Source organism: Ammospiza nelsoni, chromosome 17 (genome assembly GCF_027579445.1).
Source record: "Ammospiza nelsoni isolate bAmmNel1 chromosome 17, bAmmNel1.pri, whole genome shotgun sequence".
NCBI classification, from domain to species: domain Eukaryota; kingdom Metazoa; phylum Chordata; class Aves; order Passeriformes; family Passerellidae; genus Ammospiza; species Ammospiza nelsoni.
This window is the reverse complement of record NC_080649.1, coordinates 16,864,962-16,888,108: the sequence shown is the minus strand read 5'-3', so window position 1 is coordinate 16,888,108 and position 23,147 is coordinate 16,864,962. Positions and strand designations below refer to the sequence as shown.

General features: G+C 38.8%; 1 protein-coding gene and 1 pseudogene across 1 annotated transcript; one reads left to right on the top strand and one right to left on the bottom strand.

Moving 5' to 3' along the window:
- LOC132080773 (zinc finger protein 418-like) overlaps nt 1–23,147 on the top strand; it is a 44,303-nt pseudogene that overhangs the window by 6,995 nt on the left and 14,161 nt on the right.
- LOC132081107 (synaptonemal complex protein 1-like) lies at nt 27–21,995 on the bottom strand. Its single transcript, XM_059484638.1, has 30 exons — nt 21,893–21,995; nt 21,749–21,772; nt 20,149–20,205; nt 19,941–19,987; nt 16,888–17,052; nt 16,430–16,497; nt 16,191–16,264; nt 14,787–14,845; nt 14,335–14,404; nt 13,698–13,771; nt 13,131–13,239; nt 12,517–12,611; nt 12,196–12,380; nt 11,688–11,755; nt 10,688–10,768; nt 10,011–10,102; nt 9,551–9,654; nt 8,942–9,059; nt 8,616–8,686; nt 7,889–7,970; nt 7,362–7,422; nt 6,981–7,045; nt 6,250–6,312; nt 5,274–5,390; nt 4,585–4,695; nt 3,831–3,923; nt 2,846–2,920; nt 2,350–2,409; nt 600–686; nt 27–514 (listed from the first exon to the last, which is right to left on the bottom strand). The coding sequence occupies exons 1-30, from the start codon at nt 21,993–21,995 to the stop codon at nt 371–373; spliced, it is 2,622 nt and encodes an 873-aa protein (XP_059340621.1). The 3' UTR covers nt 27–370.

Genomic DNA, 23,147 nt, shown 5'->3' with positions numbered 1-23,147 from the left:
ACATTTAACAGCTACATTTCTGCCACTAAGTATTTATGTGTTAAGAAAAACAGAGTAAATTTAAAAGAACAGAAGTTCTTTAAAAGCAGAATTTCTAATGCCAGAAACAGCTTTGAAACAACTTTCTATGTAGTTCTATTTATTTCCAAATTTAAAATTGGCTAATTTGTGTCCCAACATTTTGCAGCACAAGGGAGGAAAGGTGGAAGATGCTCTGCAGGGGTTGCAGTTATGGATCTATAAAGTTTATATGTGTAAAGGAATGAACATAGTATTAACACTGAGTATGACAGAAAAACGCAACAAAGCACTAACTCTGAGAGAAAAACAGCCCTGCAAGCAATGCCAGGGCACTGGGCATTTCTGCATTTTAAGCAAAGAGCTTTACAGCATCTTTAATTTTCCTTTTCCTGTCCGTTTTGGAGAGCGCAGTCCAGCCCACCTGGCGCATTCTCCTCATGGTTTTGAGTTTCAGAGCAGAGCCTGGAGATTTCACACTGCATGGAGCTGGGCTCTGGGAAGGAAAATAAAGCCATCCTTTCGTTTCTGTAAACAATCTGATTAACTACTTGGTTTAATCTTAGGAAAGGCTAACATACCTTTTTTGGTGCTGTGGAATGTAATTGTGATGCTTGTGGATAATCTTTGTACAAATTTTTAAACATTTCTTCTTCCGAGACTATGCTCTAATTAATTAAAAGTTGAAAGTTAAATTAAAAGTTACTTAGTCACACTATATTAAAAGTACTTTTTCTTTCCGCCTAAGGATATTAAATTATGAAAAAGAAAAGATGTCATTATGACGCAAAACAGTTGAATAAAAAGAATGTTAATTATGTACATACAACTACGGTTCCAGGAAGAACCAATAAATTAAAAATATACACATAAATATTGGCTGGAATGTGGAAGCCCAAACTCTTTATTTCCATTCTCAGCCCCAGCAGTGAGCACAAAGAGCTGCTCAGCACACGATTTGTTCTCTGGCTCTTACCAGGAGCTCAGTGTGCTCAGAGCTGTCTGACTCAGTGTCCAGCTGCACAAGCACTTTCTGCTTTTTCCTGCTGCTCTGCCCTGCAGGCAGGTTTGTGCTTCTTCCACTCTGCATTTTATCCACTGGAGGAGTCTTTATAACACATGTCTGGGAAAGAAAATGTTTCTCTTTTTAGATTATATTTTATGGGGTAAGTATGGAATCTAAAGCCAAACTCAGGACTCAGTTTACAGTGTAAATGTCCAAGAATTCACCTGACAGAAATGGTGGAACTCTGATCTTTCCATCCAAACGTGGAGCAAATACCCAAACAAAGTGGGGAGGGGTGGAAATATCATTTTTTATACTATTTTTGTTGCCAAATGAGGAGAATGAAGAGGAAGCTATGGAAGAGCTGAGTTTCATGGCACATTGTATTTAAGTTCTCTGTGCTTATCTGCAGAAATTCAGGTTATTCTGAACTGTAGCCACTACGTTGGACTCTATCAAACATCAAAGAAAATAGGAACAAACAAAACTGCAGGAAAAGGCTTCCAGAGAAAGATTGATAGCTACATCAAGATTGGTGTTACTTAAAATAGTTTTTTCATTAGAAGTTAAACAGAGAAGCATTGAATGGTCCAGTGCAGTCCTTTTTTAGACAGATAACATCAAAATGGTGCTGGATTCCATTGTTCCAATGTGAGAACCTCAAGTGAACTCCTGGCAGGGAAGAAGGGTGAGTTCTGCCGTCAGGACTACTTTGATACTTTGACCATTTTTACAGCTGTATCAGCTTTTTTCTCTTCCATAGAGGAAAAGTGCCTTTACAAATGGACACTTGTAAGACTAAGTAAAACAATTCTAGAGACATTAAAAAATCAACAACTGAGCAACAAAAATTACACACTGGGAGCCCTTCCAGACTCTGCTGTCTAATATCTCCATGGGATGGTGTGACCCTTTAAAATCCCTTCTTATCCCAGGGGGGAAAAAAATCATCTACAGAGAAGTAAGAAATACAGGCAGAAAAATGCCACAAGAAAAATTCACTGTTAGGAGTTATAAAATATCAATGTTGGACTGCCCAAGGGGCTTCCTGTTTGGAAGAACATATTTTTTATTTTTATCTTTTTTATTTCAGGAATATAATTTGGAGAGTTTCTATTTTTTACATGAATAGATTCACTGTATAGATCTAAACAAGGTTTAGAAGTCAGGAACATAAGTTTGTATTTTCTATAATTTAAAAAGTTTGAAGTCAAAAGCATTCCAGTGTCTTTTGCTGAATGCAAATAAATTATCATGGCACTGCAATTGATTGTACACATATAAATACTACAAAATTCTAAAAGCAATAAAAAAGTTAAAGTTACCTTGTGCTTCTTTTCACTTTCAGCAATCATAGTGCCAGAGTGCTCTTTTACAAGATTCTCCTACAAAAGAGTTATGCGACAGCAAGAAAATATTTATTTGAATTCAGTTGTTAAAAACCTTCTTGCTGCCATTACAGAGCACAGTCTATAATCACAGACTGTTACAAAGTTCACACAAAAATATGACCAGGTTTGGTACAACCTCAGCATTCAAAAGTCACTAAAAAACCCTACAGTTTAGGGAACTTTTTTGCTTTAGCTAGTTAAAATTAACTAAAATAAAGGAGAGTTTTGTTTTGTTGTTTGTTTATTTATATATAATCTATAATCACAGACTGTTAAAAGTTCACACAAATCTATGACCAGATTTGGCACAACCCCAGCATTCCAAAGTCACTGTTTTTCTGTTCAGTTTCATTTCTTATCCAACTTCTCCCACAGCACAAGCCCAGGCCACAACTCTCACCCCCAGTGCTCAGGGAATAAAAAACTCCACCTTTTCTTCCATTTCTGCTTTCAGTTGTTCCTTAAGGGAGGACAGTTCCCGTTTCAAACATGACAGCTCATTTTCCTACAAACCATTAAATAAAGGACAGGGTTAACTCTGCACAGCCCAGAAAAAGGAAAACAGTCCCAGGTGAGACAGTAATTAACAGGGACACTCATTAGATACACAAGATAATTCTATGTGCTTTTCAGCCCTATACTTGAAGCTTTGCTTTAGCTTGTTTAACAAAGACTGAAGCACTGTAAGAAACAGGTACTTGATCAGAAGTGTTCAAGGTAATACCTTAAAACCCTTGAGAGAGCAGGGGTGAGAGGGCACAATCTAAATATTTAAAACAAAAGTTTCCTATTCAAAGTGGGGAGTCAGAACATGACACACTATCTGGAGGAGCAGACACAAACACACTGCCACTCCAATTTATTTTCAGAAACATTTGGAGTTTTTAGTGCCCAGAATAAGATCTGTTGCAGCGGGTTGGATGGGACTGCTACTGGTAAAAATTAAAAGCACACTGGAAGAGTTCCCAGAGAATGTCTCTGGTGGGAAAGACCCCAGAGCACAGCAGGAAAAGAAACTCTCTAAGCAAACTGAAAAAAGATTTTAGAAGTCAAAGAGTGACTGAAGATCACTCTTCAGTCTGATCTGTGTGTGGTTGGTGGGCAAGAGAGAGGGATTGGGAAAAAAGGTGTTTTAAAGTTTATTTTAATTCTCATTACTCACTTTTAATTCTATTAATAATAATTATTTTATACTATTTAAGTTTCAATCTGCTTTACCCTCAAAGTGTTTTTCCCCTAATCCTTATCTGAACTCAGTCCTTGAATTTTTCTTTCCCCTCCTCTGCTCAACTCTAGCAGAGAAAAATGACTGAATGTTTTTTTGTGTGTGTGCCTGCACTTAGCCAGTATAAAACCCCTACACAGGGACACAAGCCCCTTCACTGAATTATTGACCATTGCAAAGTGCTCCTTACCAGTGCTCTTTCTGATGAGAACTGCTTTTGCTGTTTCATTTTATATACTTTTAACTCTGCATCTTTTTCTTCAATCATTTTATCATATTCATTCTGTGTTAAAAAAACCAAACCAACAACAAACTCAAAACATGTGACTAAATGTTACAATTACAGAGTCTTAAAACATCATTTTTTTCAAACCAGGCCCTTAAGATTTAGAAAGAAAAGATTCATTGATGCTTCTGCAGAAACTGTAAAACAGGAAATGCTCAATTCAAGTATTATTTTGTGGACTGGCAGAGAGTGCTTTATTTCTGTGCAGCAATATCTGCTCAGCATTAAGAGCCAGCTGTGCCATCTCTATTAATGTATCTGCTAAAGATATTGCAAAATGAGGAATAGAAAGGTAAACTAAAATGTGTCAGGCTAAACTGCTGACAGTCACTATGTAACCTCGGAGAAAGAGGCCAAACTGATACTGAAAAATATTGCATTCACATGGTATCAAAGGAAGCCTGAATTGAAAAAAAAAATCTAAAAATCCCAGAAGTTTAGATGAATGGAATTTATCTGCCCATAGGAATGTGTTCATAATCTTCAAATGAATTTGATTTTAGATGATGCAAAGTGCAGCATGTGTTCAGCTTCCTTTTCCCAGACTCAGGCCTGTTTGTGCTTTTGAAAGGTCATTAACGTGGTGTCACAAGTTATAAACATGGTATTGACATGGTATCACCCATTGCAAACCACAGCAAGCAGGAAAATCTCTGACCTTGTGCTTTTCCATCAGTGCCACCATCTCAGTTATCTTGTGCTGACATCTGGCATCAGTTTCTCTCTGTATCATTGCAGTTTCATCACAAAGCAACCTCATCTTTTCTACCTGTTAGTAATAAATTGCATTTCATTCATCAATATAACAATATATTTCTTTTAAATCTTAATTTCTTCTTCCTCCTGTAGGTACAAAGTTTGCAGTCTCACTTGGGGTTTATTTGCTTTTAAGACCCCTTTCAAATCCCAGATCTTTTCTGGAGATTGTTAAAATGGGCAAGATCAAAGGTACAGCCATGGCAGGCAAGCTCTCTGCAAACGAAAAGGCCATTTCAAGCCCTCTGCCCTAACATTTCTTAGCATTGCCATAAAAAAAAGAGTGGGCAGAAAAATACTAATATGGGAGAAGTTATAATCTAATTTAACTATGCTGACTTTATACCAAGGGTGGAATTTCTTTGACCTATATCTTGAAAGAAAGAAGTCTTAATGGAGTTCTCATTTTCAAAGACATATTCAAATACTTCAATCTAAGCACCTAATGTACTAAAGCTTTGCTCACAGGGATTCACAACAAGTTCCATTTATGTCTGCAATGTAAGAGCAAGAACTCTTGCCATAAAAGCTTCATAAAAACATTTTAAATTAAAAAAAAAATAAATTGCAGTAAAAATTAACACCTCTCACCTCTTCATGAAGTTTATTTTCATTTACTTTTCTTGTTTCTATGTCTTTTTGATACATGTCAACTTCTTCCTTATGTTGCTTGTTCATATTTTCCATCTCTAACTGCAATTTATTCACCTTTGGAGAATGCAGAATTGCTGCTGTTATTTGTTTAGGAATTACTATGTTAATGATTTTTTCTTACCTCTTATTTTTGAGCACAAACACTGTTACTTTTCAGGTATATGATTAAAGTGTTTCCTATTTAAAAGTTCAGGTTTTTTTAATAAAGAGTTGAACTTTGGCTTGAGGTGAGTTAGAAAATACTCAAAGAAAGAATGGCAACAGCGCAATGGGGAAGACTGCCCTAAGCAGTCACCCTAAATGCTCTGAACGCCTCAGAAAAAAACAAATGCAGATGGAGATTTTATTCTCTCTCTTGTAAATCTATATAAGATTTTCACAGGTTTTATGGTACATTTTCCTCCCAGGTGTGCATTTTGATTACAGTTTTTCCTTTTAAGTTTATCATATGAATATCCTCAAAAAAGTCCACTTTTCTTCAAGTGCAGTACCCAAAGCTGGACACAATATTCCCATCAGAGGGATTGCCACTGCAGAACACATTTAAAGAACAGCCTAAAAAGATAGATATATATATATACACACATATATATATGTCTTTTAAATGCTTTTCTGTTACAATGAGGTTGCTGAACCCTGTTCAGTCCACTATCAACAAAAGAAAAAAAAAAAAAAAAGGAACAGATTGGAAACACCATTAATTGCAATGTGAATCCATCTCTTAAATGTCCAATAGTCAGTGCCCAATGATTAAAAATGGAAGCACCTTCTAAAAACTATGAGCTCATTCCTGCAAAGTCTGTATCCCAGATCCAAAAACCAGTTCAGAATGTATTTAATAAGTATTATCATTATTTACAGAGGGACTTAAAAACACTCACCTCGTCTTCTACATGATATTATTTAAACCTACCTTCCCTTCATAAGTATTGCTTTTCTTGCTTTCTGCAGTAATTTTCTTTTTCAGCACCTTATTCTGTTGAAATTAAACAAAACAAGCACTGTACCATAATAAATTAATAGAATTATGTTATGGTTTAACTGCATCAAGAAGTTCCAGCTTTCATCGGGCAAATACCTCTCAGCTGTTGTGCAGCTCAGGTTCCAGAACAATTCTTCAAACAAATGAATGTTCAGCTAATTTCTGTGATAATTACTATTTCTTCATGGCCTTAAGAAAGGCTCCTCCTGAGCAGCAGCAGGGAATAACAAATGAGGTGCAGAATGGGTATTAAAACTAAGATGCTGCTGACAGAAGGTGTGAAGATGTCATGACCAAAACCACAAGTTATTTATTTTTACAGTGAAGTTACTACAGTTTGTGCCAGTGCAGAATTCTTTTCTACTAGTGGTAACTGAGATACTCATTGCAAGTACATAAATAACACTATGCACTAAATGAAAAAGAGTAGAAGTTTATTAAAGATATTATTTTTGTAATTGCTTTTTTCAAATTAAGGCTCATTTAACAAATTAAGTGATCCCTAAGATGACTCCCTAGTTTGCTCAGGGTTAGGATAAGAAAGGAGAATTTTTAAATTACATAGGTGTATCTAAAGACATCACAGCAGACACAAACCTGCTGAAAAGCAACCCAAACTATAATGTATTTATGTATTTGTGACATTTAAAATCTCTACACACCTCCTGCTGCAACTCTTCAATGCATTTGGTTTTATTTTCCATCTGTTTCTTTAAATTATTCATCTGAAAGAGATGTTTCAGACATGAATTAGTAAGTTCTACAAATGACTCCCTATGTGAGCAATTCCTGTAGATGTTCTTGAACCTGCCCTTGCACCAATCTGGTTTGTTCCGATGGGACTGAAACACCAGCTGCCATGTTAGAATAATCAGAGTTTTAGCCATAAAGTACCACAAGATGTTAATTAATGGCAGTGAACCAGTTCCTTAGTGGTAATAGAGTTAAGAAAGAAGAAGAAAAAAAACCCAGTATCTTCACAATTTAATAAATGCACTTGTATGAAGTTCCCTACATCCATGAAAAAAATGAATTTTCCCAATTATTCTCTAGAATCTTCAATGGCTTTTCCTCTCTTGAACTTTCATTTTCAATACTCTTAACCTGAAATGACAATTGTAAATCTTTGACTTTTACAATGAAATTTTGAAATTTGCTAAAAACCCCAGGTTGCTTTGAACCAATAGAAAGAAAAGTAAAAATGTTTGAATCTATTTAAGCTCAAACTCACACTACATATAAAAAGCTAATCCAGAGCCCATCCATCACTGAGTGGGTATATGAAAAAACAGAAAAGCAGGTTCTCTGTTTGCCTGAAAACAAACAAATGAATCTTTAATATTAAACTTCCAGCACAGAGTGAACATCCCAGTGACTGTGCTTGTCTTTTGAAATACCAGGGCTCACATGTGGACACACAAGGGCACAGCTGGCAGCAGCTGGGAAAGAAGAAACCTCTGGCAGAGATCACATCCCCCAGGCAGAGCTTTGCAGAAAAACCCCAACAAAGATTTTACATTGAATGCTGTCCTACAGGTTCTGTAAGATAGCTTCCTGACACATGACATACATTTTCTTCTCTTTCATCCAGTGTACTTTTCATCTCTTCACCTGTCTTTGCCATTTTCTCCTTCAAAGACTCCAGTTCATTTCTAAGTGTCAAATTAACAAGCATTAGTAAATACTTCCTTATTGCCTTTAACTTATTTTCAGTACTTCTAATAAACCCATATTTTATTTTCTAAAAAGAGCTGCTAATGTTGATGGGAACTTCATAACCTGCTCAATGAAAATGTTCTTAAAATGCAGCAACAGGCCCAGTAAGTCAATATGTGAACTGTCCATACTTCTTTTAAGTAGGAAAAGATGTTCCAGGAACCCAAGGAAAATACATCCTGACCTGGACTATTGCAATACAGCTGTGAAACATGGGAGCTGCCTGTCTGTTGAAATGGGGAGGATACAGAGAGTAACTCTGATCCAGTTTTGCCTTGTCACATTTAATCCATAACCTTCAGTTTCCATTTGAATTTCCTTCACACCTGAGATGTCTAATGCAAAACACGACAGCTCCTACCGTGTAATACAAAATGATGGCAAACATTGTTCCTGTAGCAATTGGTATTTCTAATCTGAGACAATTTGTACTTGGCCAACAGCAATTCTGAATAGTTTCTGTTTAGCTATGTAATCTAGAAAAACATTAATCAAAAAATCCCAGAAAGCAGCATTTGAACAGAACAAACTGAGTCTACTTCCTTTAACAATATCAGTTATTATTATTTGTTTTTACTTGCCTTAGCTGGCTATTTGCCTCTTCTAGGTTTTCAACTAACTGCTTTGTATTTTCTTCTTCTTTCTTACTATCCTAAATAAAGACCTCTGTGTCAGCAAAGAAATAAAATTCAAAGTGACTTCTTAAAAAATTCAAACACATCCAGAGCACACTGACCTGCCTTGTTCAGAAGTGTAAATACACTTCCTTTCCAATTCAAATACAAAAAATAGCTCAGGTACTCTACAGAACCAAGTCATGTTGCAGCTCATCATCTAATTTGTGAAACTGAGTAATTTGTCAAATTGAATGTTGTCCTTTCAAGAAAGCTGGAAGTTTACAACTTGCCTCTTGTTGTTCTTGCAGCTTCTGGAGTTCTGCAGCCACAGCATTTTTCTCTTGTGCTGTTTGTTCTTTCTCTAGTGAAAGCTTACTGAGATACACTGTTAGCTGTTCATTCTTTAACCTAATTTAAATCAAATGCCCAAGAAGAATAAGAAGATGCATTTTGAAATCTCCTTTTAAATTAAACTTACCCATTATCAAGTGTTATTCCATGCTGAAAAAATGTCCAGGCCTTTATCTACAAATATAAGCTTTGCAGAAGAGTCAAAGAGATGTAAAAAGGTGACAGAAGAAGGAAAGAAACTCAGAGTCAACTTTTATATAAATATAATGGTTAGTGAAGGTGATGTAGTTCAAAGCTAGATTAGCAATGAATTCAGAAACTTTCTCTTCTTGTTAAATAAGTCAGAGAGATATGGAACAACTACATATGCCATAGAATACATACAAATAGAGAAAGTGGAATTTAGAAATATAAGTATATAATTAATGGCATATATGTGGTTCAAAACTTCCATTAGAAAACAATCATAGTTCATTTCACTGTAGATTAAAGCAACTTCTATATGACACCAAAACTAATTCAATATTATATTTTCAAAATGGTCATACGCCTCTTGTTCAAGATCTGTTTTCAGAGTCACAAGCTGCTTTAAATAATCTTGTTCCTTCTCAGCTGTACATGTCAGCTGTGCTTTCAAATCCTGCAATTCTTTCTGCAAAATGGAAAGGAAGAGTTTTCAGTATCCATGTGCAAACTCCAACTGCTGGAGGTTATCAGACATGAACTAAGAGCACAAGGCTTTCAGAAGAACCCAACAACATCCATGCCATGGATTATCCAGATTGGATCTTTCCAGTCTCTGCTGGGATCTGGAAGTGGTGTGAGACAGTGAACTGCGACACCAGTGCTGTTCATGTCTGTCCCCTGCTGTGAGTTTCATTACCTGGGCTGCACAATTAGGGTGGGACCCTGCTCTGGGTGCTGTTTCTTATGTATAAACTTGTATCCAAGTCATGATGTGTAACTGAACTATTTCTAAAAACATGTTACTGTGGCCCTGCTTCAGACCTCTCTCATCTGGAGAGCATTTTCATTTCTCTTTCCACATTTTTCTCTCTGCATATTTTCTACAGTAGCCTCAAGATTCTTCTTCAATAAAAGTCCTCCAATTTACCCATTTTAGAAAATGAGTGAAACTCAGTTCAGAACACTCAATGCACAGATTATAACAACAAGCACACACAGTATAACGCACACCTGATTTCACACTATCTTAACTTTCGTTGATACGGATTCTTGTTAGGCTTGTAAATATAAAATCATAATGAAAATAAACCTCTGTTAAGAGTGTATTTCATATAGCTTAGACTGCTGTGACAGAAAATGGGCCTGTGTCACAGCACAGCAGGGTTCACAGAGGCAAGAGCTAATTACCTTCCTGGAAGGAAGAAAAAATGGGAAAACTTTATATCCAGAGAGAGTGGCATTTGAATGGGCATGAACAAAGAAGGAAATAACCAAAAACCTTGAGAAGGAAAACCAAAAACATGGGAGACAAGAAAAACCAAAAGCACAGGAGACAAGAAAAACGGAGGCAATAAAGAAGTTCTTCAAAGAAAACACTGAAATTGTGTGTGAGAAAGTTTAGTAGAAATGTTAAGGTTGACTAGATGGAGTTTATTTATGGCATTTAAGATACTTACAAAGCAAGAGGAATTTCATATGAAGAGCAAATGCCGTGAGATTAATAAAATGAACATTTACCAGAGTTTCTGACAGCTCTTCAAGTTGCACTTCTTTATCACATTTCACTTTAGTCATCTCTTCTACAGCACATGGAATGTAAAATGAACGGAACATAAATGATTTTTCATATTTAGCAGGCAGTATAAAACATTTACCCTTTTGCAATACCCAGTTCTCAAAACTTGTGGGATTAAGTTAAGAAACTGAAAAGCTAATTTATGACTTAATCTAAATGTAGACTTGAAAAAATGATTCAGACATTAGCAAATCTATATCTGAAGAGAAACTAAATATTTATCCTAAATAAAATTTAGAGCCTATTATGTTTTCCACAAATATAGCTTCAAATAAACCACGGACTGTAAGACTAGAGTATTCTCCAAGTATTGATGCACCTGCATTGTTCCAGAAAAAAAATCTGAACTGCTGAAGGTATCAGATGGATATGCTGAGAAAGGAAAGCAGTTGTTACTAACTTCCAGATGGTTTCTATGTGCACATCCACAATACTGGTATTTTTTGCAAGTTCTCAACAGCAAGACAGAGCTCTTACCCTGGGGACTAAGGAGCACATCCCTAGAAACCACAGGATATCAAATTGATGATATTTAAAGACAACCCCTGCCAGCATCATTCCACTTCCAGCATGGGCAGGGTCACAGAAACCTCCATGGGAGGTTTTATCTCTGCTGCAGAAGTCACTCCTGGCACCTGCAGTGCTGCTGCTCTGAGCTGCAAACCAAAATTACCTCCAGAGGAATTCATGCATGAATGGTCTGACTATAGGAGCTGTGCACAGCACTGCCCTTTGGCTGCTGCCAGCACCAATGAGCCCCAAAGAAAAGGGATCAGCTGAGTAAAAATAAATCCAGGCATTCCTGACAGGTACAGTACTGTAAAACCATTTCTCCAACTACTAGAGACAGTCTATTTCCAGACAACAGCAGAAAACATTTTTATTACTGCCCAGCTCATTTTCTGCCTTTCCACAAGCCTTACCCAGTTCAGCAGATTTATTCTGGAGCTCCAAGGTAAGTAGCTTTGAATCATCTTCAGCTTTCTTTAATCTAAGAAAATGGTAAATTAAAAACCCCAAATGTAGAGTACAAAGCACTGCATTTGAAACTTACAGGACAATAAGACAAAGTCTTAGCACAAGCACTTTAAGAACATTTACCTTTCAACAGGCAGCTGATAGATCTGCCTGCAACACACATCAAATTTCACTTGTACAACCTCAGAACAGTAGACATAAAAGTAAACAAATATATACCTACAGAAATCTGTATTTCTTAAAGAGAGAATTGTGAAAATTGGAGGGGGCAAAAATTTACTTTTTATACAGTATCAACTATCACAAACAAAAAAAAATTACATTAAACTCTCTGCATTTAGACCACTGTGGGGAAAAAACCTCCAAATTTCAGCTTCATTTCCAATTGTTCTTGGTTTTGTCATAGACTGCAACCTGTAAGATCGCTCTTGGAATTTAAACTCATTCATTTACCTATTTTGCTTTTCTTGCAGCAAGCTTTTCAAATTGGCAACAGAAGTCTCAAACTCCTCTGTCAGGGCTGCAAGCAAAGCCTTCATTTTTTTACATTCTTCCTCCTGCTCTTCCTTTTCTCCAGTGACCTGAATTAATGTTTTCACTGTAGTCTGGAATTCAGTTTCCAAGTTCTTCTGAGCAACCTTCAAGACATGATATCGTTTCTAAACATGTTTTGCAACAAACAGCTACAGCTGTTTCATGTCTAAAGTATCCATAATTACTTATGCAAATACTCATCCAGTCTATTTCTACTGTAAAACTATAAACAAGGGGTACCTCTGCCTTTTGCAATGAAATTTTAGCCTCTTCCAGCTCTGCCCTCAAATGTTCTTTACTGACCTGGGATTCCTTTAACATTTCTTCATTATGTACTAAACAAAAAAAGATGTTTATATTTTAAAAATAGGATATTTACTAAAAAATACTGCTAAAAATGGAAAATTACATACATTTAAAGAATGTAACAAAGACCAATGGTACTAATATCATCTACTATGAAATAATATATAAAATTTTAATATAAATGGCTTAAAAATATTGAAAATCAAGTTCTGAAAAGTAAGTTTCCTCAGTGACATCTGCCTGACTGTACATTTGCAAAACTGAAGCAACATATTTTCCCCTTGCAATTTTCAAAAGCTCTCAATGCTTGACTCACCCTAAAAACTGCCCTGCCAGTCCTTCTCCCACATGAGCAGCTCCTGCTCCAAACAAAAATAAGGCCTTCAAAGTCCCAAAACTCTGCTGCCAACCAGCAACAGAATAAGACTATCATGGCCCTGTTTCCTATGCTTCTATAAACAATTACAGATAATAAATAAAGATTCATAAACAACTACATTGAAATTCTATAAACAATTACATTTAAACACAGCAGGCAGAACTCTTACATTTTGCTTCCATTAAGTCAGCAATCTTATTTTGTGACGTCTGCAGCTGAGCCTCGATGTCTTTTATGACATCATCTTTTTCATCTCTCTGTATGGTAAGAGCTGAAATCTAGAAAAATGCAAGAAATATCATCATTAAGTCTGGAAAAGGGACAGATATTAATTTTCATTTGTACCCAGGTATAATAAGCAGCCATTTTGCTGTCATTCAAGTTAGATTAGACAGATAGATAGACAGACAGAGATAGATAGATAGATAGATAGATAGATAGATAGATAGACAGAAAGACAGACAGATAGATAATATTTGTCTAGATATAATCTTAGCCAAATATTGATCAAGTCACATAACTATAAACAAAAAAATTCTCCAATTCAAAATCAAACCATAAATTCCAGGAGACTAAAGGTACTGAAACACCACTAAACTTAGCAGAATTTGACTTAAATGCAGCTTCAGATGTTATTTTGTCTTTTTTACTAATACCCAGAAACACTTCTTGGCTCTTGCATTGCCCCTTTAGGCACAAATAAAGCTCTACATCTTAGATGGTAAAATGAGCAAACCTGCTTTTCCTTTTGACTGACTTCCAGTTTGCATTCTTTCTCAAACTTGTCCACTTTTTTTGCTTCTTCTTTTACTTTGGAGATACAGTAACATCCATAGTTAACATTCTAGCTGAAATATACTCCAAGTTCAATACAACTTCCACTTTAAGACTGCTTGGAATTGTACAGCTGTACCATTTGTTTCCCAAGAGTAATTGTTGAGGCAATGTTTGATTTTATAATCAAAATACAAACAGAAAAGAGCATGTGAAAATGAAACAGGAACATACCAGACTATACATACAGAGAGAGAGCATTTAGCTAAAGTTTCTGTAGCTATACACTAGTGCATTGTCATTTAAATAAACTATGGGAAGTAAGTATTGATCTCTAGACTGTACTTCACAGACAAAACTTCAATTTTGAGTGACTGTTTGAGAAATAAAGTTCCAGCTTTGGTCCAGTGGAACAGCAACAGAAAGGGCCAGGCAGTGACCAAAGGCAGCAGGAATAAAAGAAGGGTCCCAGTGTCTCAGTGTGAGCTGCTCACCATTCCAGCCGTTCACATTTCTCTGCCCTGACACTGCATGTGTAACACAAGCTATGAAGTACAAAACTGAGCCAGCTGTATAAACTCAATAAACAGAATTCTCACATTTGAAACTCATTTCCAATCTGTCGTTCTCTGCTTGCACACGAAGCTCTTCAAATGCCACCGTCATTCTCTAAAAACAAAATTTAATATTTGAAGTTCAATACTGGAAACCCTGGAACTTCTCCAGGGCTGCTGCCCCCCTCAGCCATTCTGAGGAACCAGCAGGGAGGTGAAACAGAGCCCAAAGAGAAGCCAGAAGCTGTGGCAGTGACCCAGCACTAAGCACACATCACCCAGATCACAGGATCTACATCCCACACACTGCTGCACCTTCTCCATTGAATGTGTTTGATATAACACAAAAATAATTCTTGAAAAGGGATTGAAAACCCAACTTCCTGCATCACACATGACATGATACCCACACATGATGGATACAAACAGTATCCCAACATAAACATGGAACTCAGCTCACATAACTCACATTCCTTTCATCAAGCTTGCTCACTTACTTCTATGTTGCTGTGAAGTTCCTCATACAATTGTATTGTTGCTTCCTTTTCCTGTTCATCTATCAAAGCAAGAACATATGAGAAAGTTTTTCTTTTGAACAAGAATGCCAGCTGCCCAAGTCATTATACTTAATCAGCAAAATGAATTCAAAACGGAATTCTCAGCTCCATTCTTATTAAATAAGTCATTATGAAACATGCTGCCGAAAGTTACAGAATCTAGGGAAAATGTGTATTTCATTGAAACATTGAGCAAGCTCAGCTTTTAAATTTCCTTCCTAAGATATTTTTTTTCTGTGAAAAGTGTAATTCTAGATCAGTTTATGTGACCATATTAATTATTATAGTATTAATGCTGTTGAATAATAATGTATCAGTCCTGTTAGTATTTATAAACTGTAATCCAGGGTTTAGCACTGAATTTCTTCCTATCAGCAGATAACCTATAACCACAGAGCTGTCATTATAAAATTGCAACAACACTCTAGGTCCATATTTTCCTTCTTTCCTTTCACTTTTGTAATTGATACTATTTTTTCCTAAGAAAACAATTAAAAAGAGAACAGTAACAGAAACAGCTATCAAAAAAGAACAATACATCTATATACAAGTGTTTCTAGAATTAAGGCTAAAAAGAAACAGACATTTAAGTATCCAGGATCAAGTTAGTAAAATTCTAATTATTATAATAACGATTCTAAATTGCATATAAAGTAGGATTTCCAATCAAGAACATATTTTAAAACCTCAGGAATTTAAACTTCATTCAGTTGTCCAACTGTCTTGGCTTGTTCCGTTTCATGAGAAGAATTCCAGTTACTCATTACACCTTGGGGTTCAGACCTTTTTTCCCCATAAATGTGTGATGGCTGAAAACAGGAAATGTCAGCTCTGGAAATTTGTTCCAGAGTGCTGGGAATTCAGAGTAGATTCTACTGCCTAAAACCAGGCATGAAGTGTCACTTCCTATGTCTGAATATATTCCCAGAGTGTGGCTGGGGCTGCAAAGCTTCAATGGGCTGAGCAGCCTTGGGGAGCCCTGCCCTGCCCTGCAGTGGCTCCAGTGCCAGTCGGGGCTGTGGGCACTGCCTCAAACCTGGAGCACTGTTTGGGCACCCAAAGAGCTCCCAGGCTGGCAACCTTGCAGCAAGCAATCTCACTGCCTTCAAAAGCCCTCTGCATTTAGCACTACAAACCACAAGTCTGTTAGACCTGGGGCTTCACTTCCAATTTTGTGAGCCACTTAAAATTCATTTCTCATTCTGAGAGCCACATCCAGTTGATCTCAACTGGAGAACTTTTCTGAACAGCATGAGAAATTTCTTCTTCTTGCTTCTGTTTGTGAATTTAGAGCAAGCTAGAAGTACATTTACTCTGATAAATAAAAGCTAAAAAAGCATTTACATTTGCTGGTCTTCTCTGCAAAGCGAGTGCAGGTTTCCTTGAGCAGATTACACAGATGCCTTGAAGCAGCAGCTCTAAAGGAGGGAAAAATATCATGTTTGCACAGGAGTGCACAGTGCTTTGTGCACCTAAAGAGTAGCAATGGAAATGACCTTCAAAATTTAACAGCTACATAAAACTGCCCACATGGAAACTGATTATTTCCACCACAAAAATATATCCTTGGTTCTATTACTTACTCTTTCAAGAGATCTTTATTTTCACATATCTCATCTTCCAGTTTCAAATGGAGTTTCTCATTTTCAAACTGATTTCATAGGGAACAAATGCAAAAAGACACTGTTATTGAAAAATATATTAGAAATGCACTTGAACTTCTCAAATCCCTCATGAAAAAGTCATTTGGGGCATCAGTAGACAGAAGTCTGTTTTATCTGGTATTACATGCTGAGTCATCTTTTGCATGAAAGATGCAATAATTAATGAACAATAATTTACCAGCAAATGAGACACAGGTATATTCTTCATACACACCCTCACACAGGACAGGTGCCTGCAACTTCTCAAAATAATCATTTTCTCAAGGCACAAACCAAACTGCAACAGTCTTTAATATTTAACTGTATCAATAATAGTGTCATACTGAATCAGGAAGCACTGAACTTCATCTATTCAATGTACACTATACAATACTGGCCTGCAGCTCTTGAATGGCTTTCTTCTGTGCTTCAATAATCTTTCTATTCTCTTGGAGTTTTCTTTCTTTCTGGTTTAGTTCAGTTTCCACAGTCAGTTTCCACTGCTTGATCTTCTCAGCCTCTTTGTAGAGTTTTGAGAACAATTCATTCATTGTTTCTGGATTCTATTAAAACAGGTTCCACAAGTTAATCTCAAATACTATCTAATTAATAGTATATAATATCTAATTAATACTGTTGTAGATAATGTATTTATCTCTTAGAAACATCACAAGAGTAATATTTTTTCCACAGATGGTGATATAAGCTTTTACATGATCAGGAGCCCAAGTTTAAATCTTTGTGCATCCTCTGTGTATGTATGAAAAGGCATTACAGGGCACATAGAAGATACAAATACAATGAAATATCCCAAACCCCCTTCAGACATCTCCAAATAGATGGGCTTAAAGACACGGATAACTGCAGTCCACCAAAATCAATAAAAGTTTTGCCAGAATTATCAGTGAAGCCAAAATTCCTTCTAGCAGGTTCTTCACACATTTCTGTCCTCTCCTTCTGACAGATACTGCTGAGTTAAGTAAAAGCAGCTTCAGAGACTTTATCCAAGAGTACCTGTGATATTGCCATGGACACACAGAGAATCACAGAATCACAGAATAATGAGGCTGGAAGAGACCTCTCAGATCATCGAGTCCAACCTATGCCCTGACACCTCAACTGCAGCACCAAGTGAAATGTCCAGGCTTTTTTAAACACATACAGAGATGGAGATTCTACCACCTCCCTGGGAAGAGCATTCCAGTGCTTCATTATTCTTTTAGTGAAAATTTTTTCCCTAGTATCCAACCTATCCCTTCCCTGCTGTAGCTTGAGACTGTGTCCTCTGGTTCTGTCAGTGCTGCCCAGTGGAAGAGACCGACCCACCTGGCTCCAACCTCCCTGCAGGAAGCTGCAGAGAGCCATAAGGTCACCCCTGAGCCTCCTCTTCTCCAGGCTAAACAGCCCCAGCTCTTTCAAACGTTCCTCACAGGGCTTGTGTTCCAAGCCCCTCACCAGCCTTGTTGCCCTCCTCTGGATGTGCTCCAGCATCTCAACGTCCTCCCTAAGCTGAGGGCCCAGAACCGGACACAGCACTCAAGGTGCAGCCTCTGCAGTGCCCATACAGGGGCAGAATGAGCTCCCTGCTCCTGCTGGCCACACCATTCCTGATCCAGGCCAGGATGCCATTGGCCTTCCTGGCCACCAGGGCACACTGCTGGCTCATGTTCAGCCGGCTGTCACCAGCACCCCCAGGGCCCTTTCTGCGTGAGCACTGCCCAGCCACACTGTCCCCAGCCTGGAACGTTGTAGGGGACTTCTGTGGTCAAAATGTGGAACTCAGCACTTGGACTGATTAAACTTCATGCTGCTGGACTCTGCCCATCCATCCAACTGATCTAAGTCTCTCTGCAGAGCCCTCCTTCCTTCCAATAGATCAACACAAGCTCCCAGCTTAGTGTCCTCTGCAAATTTACTGATGAAGGACTTGATGCCCTCATCCATGTCGTCTATAAAAATATTGAACAGAACTGGTCCCAGTACAGCCCTGAGGGACAGCACTGGTGCCTGGCTGCCAGCTGGATGCAGCACCATTCACCATCACTCTCTGACCCGGCCATGCAGCCAGTTCTGAGCCCAGCACGGAGTGCTCCTGTCCCAGCCGTGGCTGCAGCTTCTCCAGGAGCGTGCTGTGAGAGACAGTGCCAAAGGCCTTGCTGGAGCCCAGATACACAACAACCACAGCCTTTCCTGCACACATCAGGTGGTCACCTGCTCACAGAAGGAGCCCAGGTTGGTCAGACATGACCCACCCTTGGTAAAGCCCTGCTGGCTGGGTCTGATAGCCTGGCCATGCTGGGAGTGCTGTGTGATAGCACTCAGTATGAACTGCTCCATTATCTCACCTGGCACTGAGGCCAGGCTGACTGGCCTGGAATTACCAGGATCCTCCTTCCTACCTTTTCTGTACATGGGTGTCACACTGGCCAGTGTCCAATCATCTGGAACCTCACCAGTGAGCCACAACTCCTGATAAATGATGGAGAGAGGCTTGGCAAGCTCATCTGCCAGCTCCCTCATCACCCTGGCATGGACCCCATCTGGACCCAGGGATTTATAAATATCCAAGTGTCCCAGCAGTTCTCTGCTCACACATGGAGCAAGAAGGAAAAGCACCACCCTTGTGCCCTTAGAACACCTTGAAAGTGTCCTACAAGCAGTGCTGGGCCAGTGGTTGAAGCAGGGAGAGCAACACAGGAGCCCCAAGGGCCCTTTGGTTCACTTACAACAGCCCCAAACAACATCCTTGTACTGGCTGCACCACAGTTTTGTTACAGTCCTGATGGTACTTTAATAGCTTAGGATTAAATAAGTCTAAAAAGTTGTCAGGGATATGAAAATCAGCAGGGAGAGCACAAGAAATGTGTTTTATTTTGTGGTAGCAAACAGTGTTTTGTAGCTGCAAAGTACAGAAGCTATTGCAAAAAAAATGAGCTGTACTGAGTTGTGCTAAAGCAGAGATGTGCTGGTAAAGACACTGTGAAAGGAATCCAGTGCTTGAGGAAACCACTGAATTAATTGTTTTACAGATAAAATAAATCCAGACCAGGCAATTGGGACAATCCATTTCGGTTTTCCAAATAATACTCTGACTTCAACCCTTCTGCCCCTCAACAGAGTATTCAGAGGCAGTTCCACAAGGATAGTTAAGTGTTTAAATCTTACTCTAATTAAAGCTCATAGACTTTGCAGACACTTCAAACAAAGAAAAAAACAACAACAATATTGCAATCACCTTAATTTTTAAAGATTAATTTCCAGGCATGTTCACTAAATCACAAATATCTCCTCTAAAGTGATTCAGCTTAAAACAGGAGACAGAAAACATTATTCCCTTCTGATTACTTCCTTTAGCCCTGAAATATCTACTGAATAATGCTTTAGGCACTGTTTGGGAACAAATTCAAAAGACCCCAAGGAATTAGATGTGCAGAGTTGATACTTAGCTGACCTCTTCATCTACTTCAGAGCAAAGTTTCACTTGCTGTGAAATTGTATCTGAAACATGAAGAGATTTTGATCAATGTATTTCTAAAAAAAGTAACAGTGAAACTGTATTTAACAGTTACAGATATGAAACTGTGAGACTACTCATGAAAATTAAAACTTGACAATATATAAAAATCTAAAAAGGTGCATGGCAAATATTCCAATCGTACCTGAATCAGTGATTTCGCCACGGCTCGACACATCGAAGGGCAGCTTAAATTCATCAACTGAGCGTCTGTTAATACTCTGCACAAATTTAAAAATTAGTTCCTTAATAGTAGATTTGCAAAGAAGAATTATAAAAGCCAGAAAAAATCCCTACAGATGATGTGAAAATAGAATGTGTCATTAATTAAACAGCTGCCTACAATTTTCAAAGCCCAAGGGATTGGTAATGGCTTTGGAACTCACTTCTTACTTCCCAGTGGTTGATCAAACTGTTGGTGTCCTGCAGTTTGATTTACAGACTGTGGCCAAAGGGGAGCTTTCAATGCAGGGAACTCAGCAGCTCCTGCCTGTCTGGGCACTGGTGCATGGCAAAGGACTCAAGGAGAAAAATTACTTTTCTGAAGACTTCAGTAGTTGATATTTCTTTTTTGCTTTACTTCCAAGGGCACTTCTAAACCACATCTGATTATGTTTCAATATGAAAATACCCTTTTACAAGTTTTTGAAGTCACAGAAGTTCATCCTGTAAACAGCTAACTCATCTGATGTCAGAATATCCTGTTTGAATCTCAACATATTTCATAAGGAGCTTCGACATGAAAAAATAACTTGTTGAATTCTCATAACTCAGTGTGGGGACAGAACATTTTCACTGCACACCTGATCTGGTGAGACCAAGACACCAATGCCAGTGCGAGCATCTAAGTGGGGCCTGTGGGAATCCATAAAATCAGAGGGGTTTGGGAAAGCTGCAAAAGGCAGGCCTCAGAGACAGCAGAACTGTGATCAGAGCCAAGCAGCAGCCATGAGATAGGTCAGCAGAAAAATTATGCAAAAAGTAGAAAAGTAAGGACAAATAGAACAATGGTCTGTGTATTAATGCTTGGCTAGAATAACTACCTAAGCTACAGAAAAGTTTATCTAGCAAGGTATTAGGAAGTTCTAAGCTTAATAATGGAGCTCTGTGCATTGTGTTTCAAGGCTCACAAGCAGGTATTGTATTCAAAAAAGGCAAGCATTGTTTTAACCAAAGGTACCTGTGCTTAAAGTGGTTGGATAGAACTGCTGTCAATATGCTTTTGCTTTGTGTGATTGGTCAAAAAACTTTTAAAGTAAGTTGTCACATTATGTTCTTTGTCTGCCGCCTGGGATGTGAGCTGCTGGCATCTTCCCATTGTCATAACCACGTAATGAGACTGATGCTGGAAAATAAAACAACTCAAGGCAGTTCCTCAGCAGTTCCGTCCCATTGGTGATTTGTACACAGACCCCGGCCAGTGATAGAGTCCTGCTCACTCTCTGGGCTGAATTACCCACAGCAAACGTGGACTTACAGCACAGAGCAGATGCTCCAGAAGATGATTCCCTTCAGTTTTGAGAGAACACAACAACAAAAGTCTTTGAAATTCAAACCGAAGATGTCTGTGCATGTGCCACTCTAGGCATACGCACAGAAATGAGTCCAGTGCAGGAGCCGTCCCGGCCTATGCAGGGGCAGGTGTGTGTGTGTGCTCCGGCTCTGCTGGGACAAGGGGCAGGTGTGTGTGTGCTCCAGCCCGGGGCAAGGGGCAGGTGTGCGTGTGCTCCAGCTCGGGGCCCTGCCGGGGCACTTCCCGGGCCCAGCACTGTCCCCGTGTCCCCGGGGAAGGGCCCTGCGCTTTCCCCCCGTCCCCTCCTCAGCCGCGGCCTCCAGAGCAGCACAGCCCGAGGGGTCGGCCGGGGGGGTGTGTGGTATGGGCCGCCTTCAGCGGCCCCGCGGCCGAGCGCTCACCTGGGATCTGCCCGCAGACACCTGCCCAGCGCTCAGGCGCGGCGGCATGAACAATTTAAAGCGGTTTTCCTTCTCCATGGCTCCGATAAAAGGGCGGGCGGGGCGGCCCCAGCTCCCAGCGGCCGCTGAGGGCTGGCGCGAAGGGCGGGAAGCGGCAGCGGCCCCTCAGCGCGGGAGAGCTCTGAGGGGAAGGGGGAGTACCGGCTGCACAGGGAATAACTGGGGGAGCCCAGTCCTCCCGTCGGAAAAATGCGTGTTTTATGATTGTCTTTTCGCAAATATTAAAATTAATATTATATGTGTTGTGTCAGAAAGTTATGCTGTATTAATTTTCATAAGTAGTGTGTTAAATCTAGTTTTAGGGTATAACATAATATTAAAATAAAAACTATGCTATGTGAGATACTTTTTTTAAAGAAAGGACTCGCAACGAGATAGCGGCCACAGGACACCTAAATATTTCAGAGAAAGAGAATTTATTGCTCTCTTATCAGAAGAAACGAACTTCTTCCTGCCTGCTCAGCCATGAAGACGCCGTCAGGATTCAGAGGAAGAAGCTGACATTAATCAGACAGAATCCTGGGTTTGAATGGAATTTATGCATCATGTATGAGGGGTATGAATATGCAACAGGCTATTGTTTTTAAGGGTTAACCCTCTGTTAAAGTGTGTCCTTTTTCAGGCTTATGCTGCCCAGAAGAAGTTACCCAGACGTCTGTAACTCTTTGTTTCTATTATCTCATATTGTCCTAATTCAAATTGTCCAAATCATTAATACTCTAATTATAAAAGTATCTTACGTAGCATAGTTTCTATTTTAACATTATGTTATAACCTAAAACTAGATTTAACACACTACTTAAGAAAATTAGTACAACATAACTTTCTAACACAACACATATAATATTCATTTTAATATTTGTGAAAAGCCAGTCATACAATATGCATTTTTCACACAGGTAATGCAGGCCCTGGAGGCATCTCCTGAAGCTGGCACAGCCCCAGCAGATGGCATCGGTGAGGAGGGGGCTGCTGGGGGGCAGTTTGGAATAACTGTGCTGTCCTAGGGTGACATTAGGACGCTTGTATCCCCAGCTGTCTGTTCTGTTCATGCTGGATATTATGTTCTGTGCCTTCAAGACTGGCTCTGAAGAGCGAAGTTTTGTTTTGGTTTTGTTATCAGCCACTCCCCCATGGCTGGCAGGGCACAGAGACAGGGCAGTACATGGT

What these genes read in the sequence shown, in the direction of transcription:
- LOC132081107 (XM_059484638.1), bottom strand. Translation starts at nt 21,995, where the DNA reads ATGGAGAAGGAAAACCGCTTTAAATTGTTCATGCCGCCGCGCCTGAGC. An exon ending in AACTTCACAGCAACATAGAA is followed by an intron (nt 14,405 to 14,786) that starts GTAAGTGAGCAA and finishes TTTTGTTTTTAG; the next exon opens with AGAATGACGGTGGCATTTGA. An exon ending in GAGGCAAATAGCCAGCTAAG is followed by an intron (nt 7,971 to 8,615) that starts GCAAGTAAAAAC and finishes TTTGACACTTAG; the next exon opens with AAATGAACTGGAGTCTTTGA.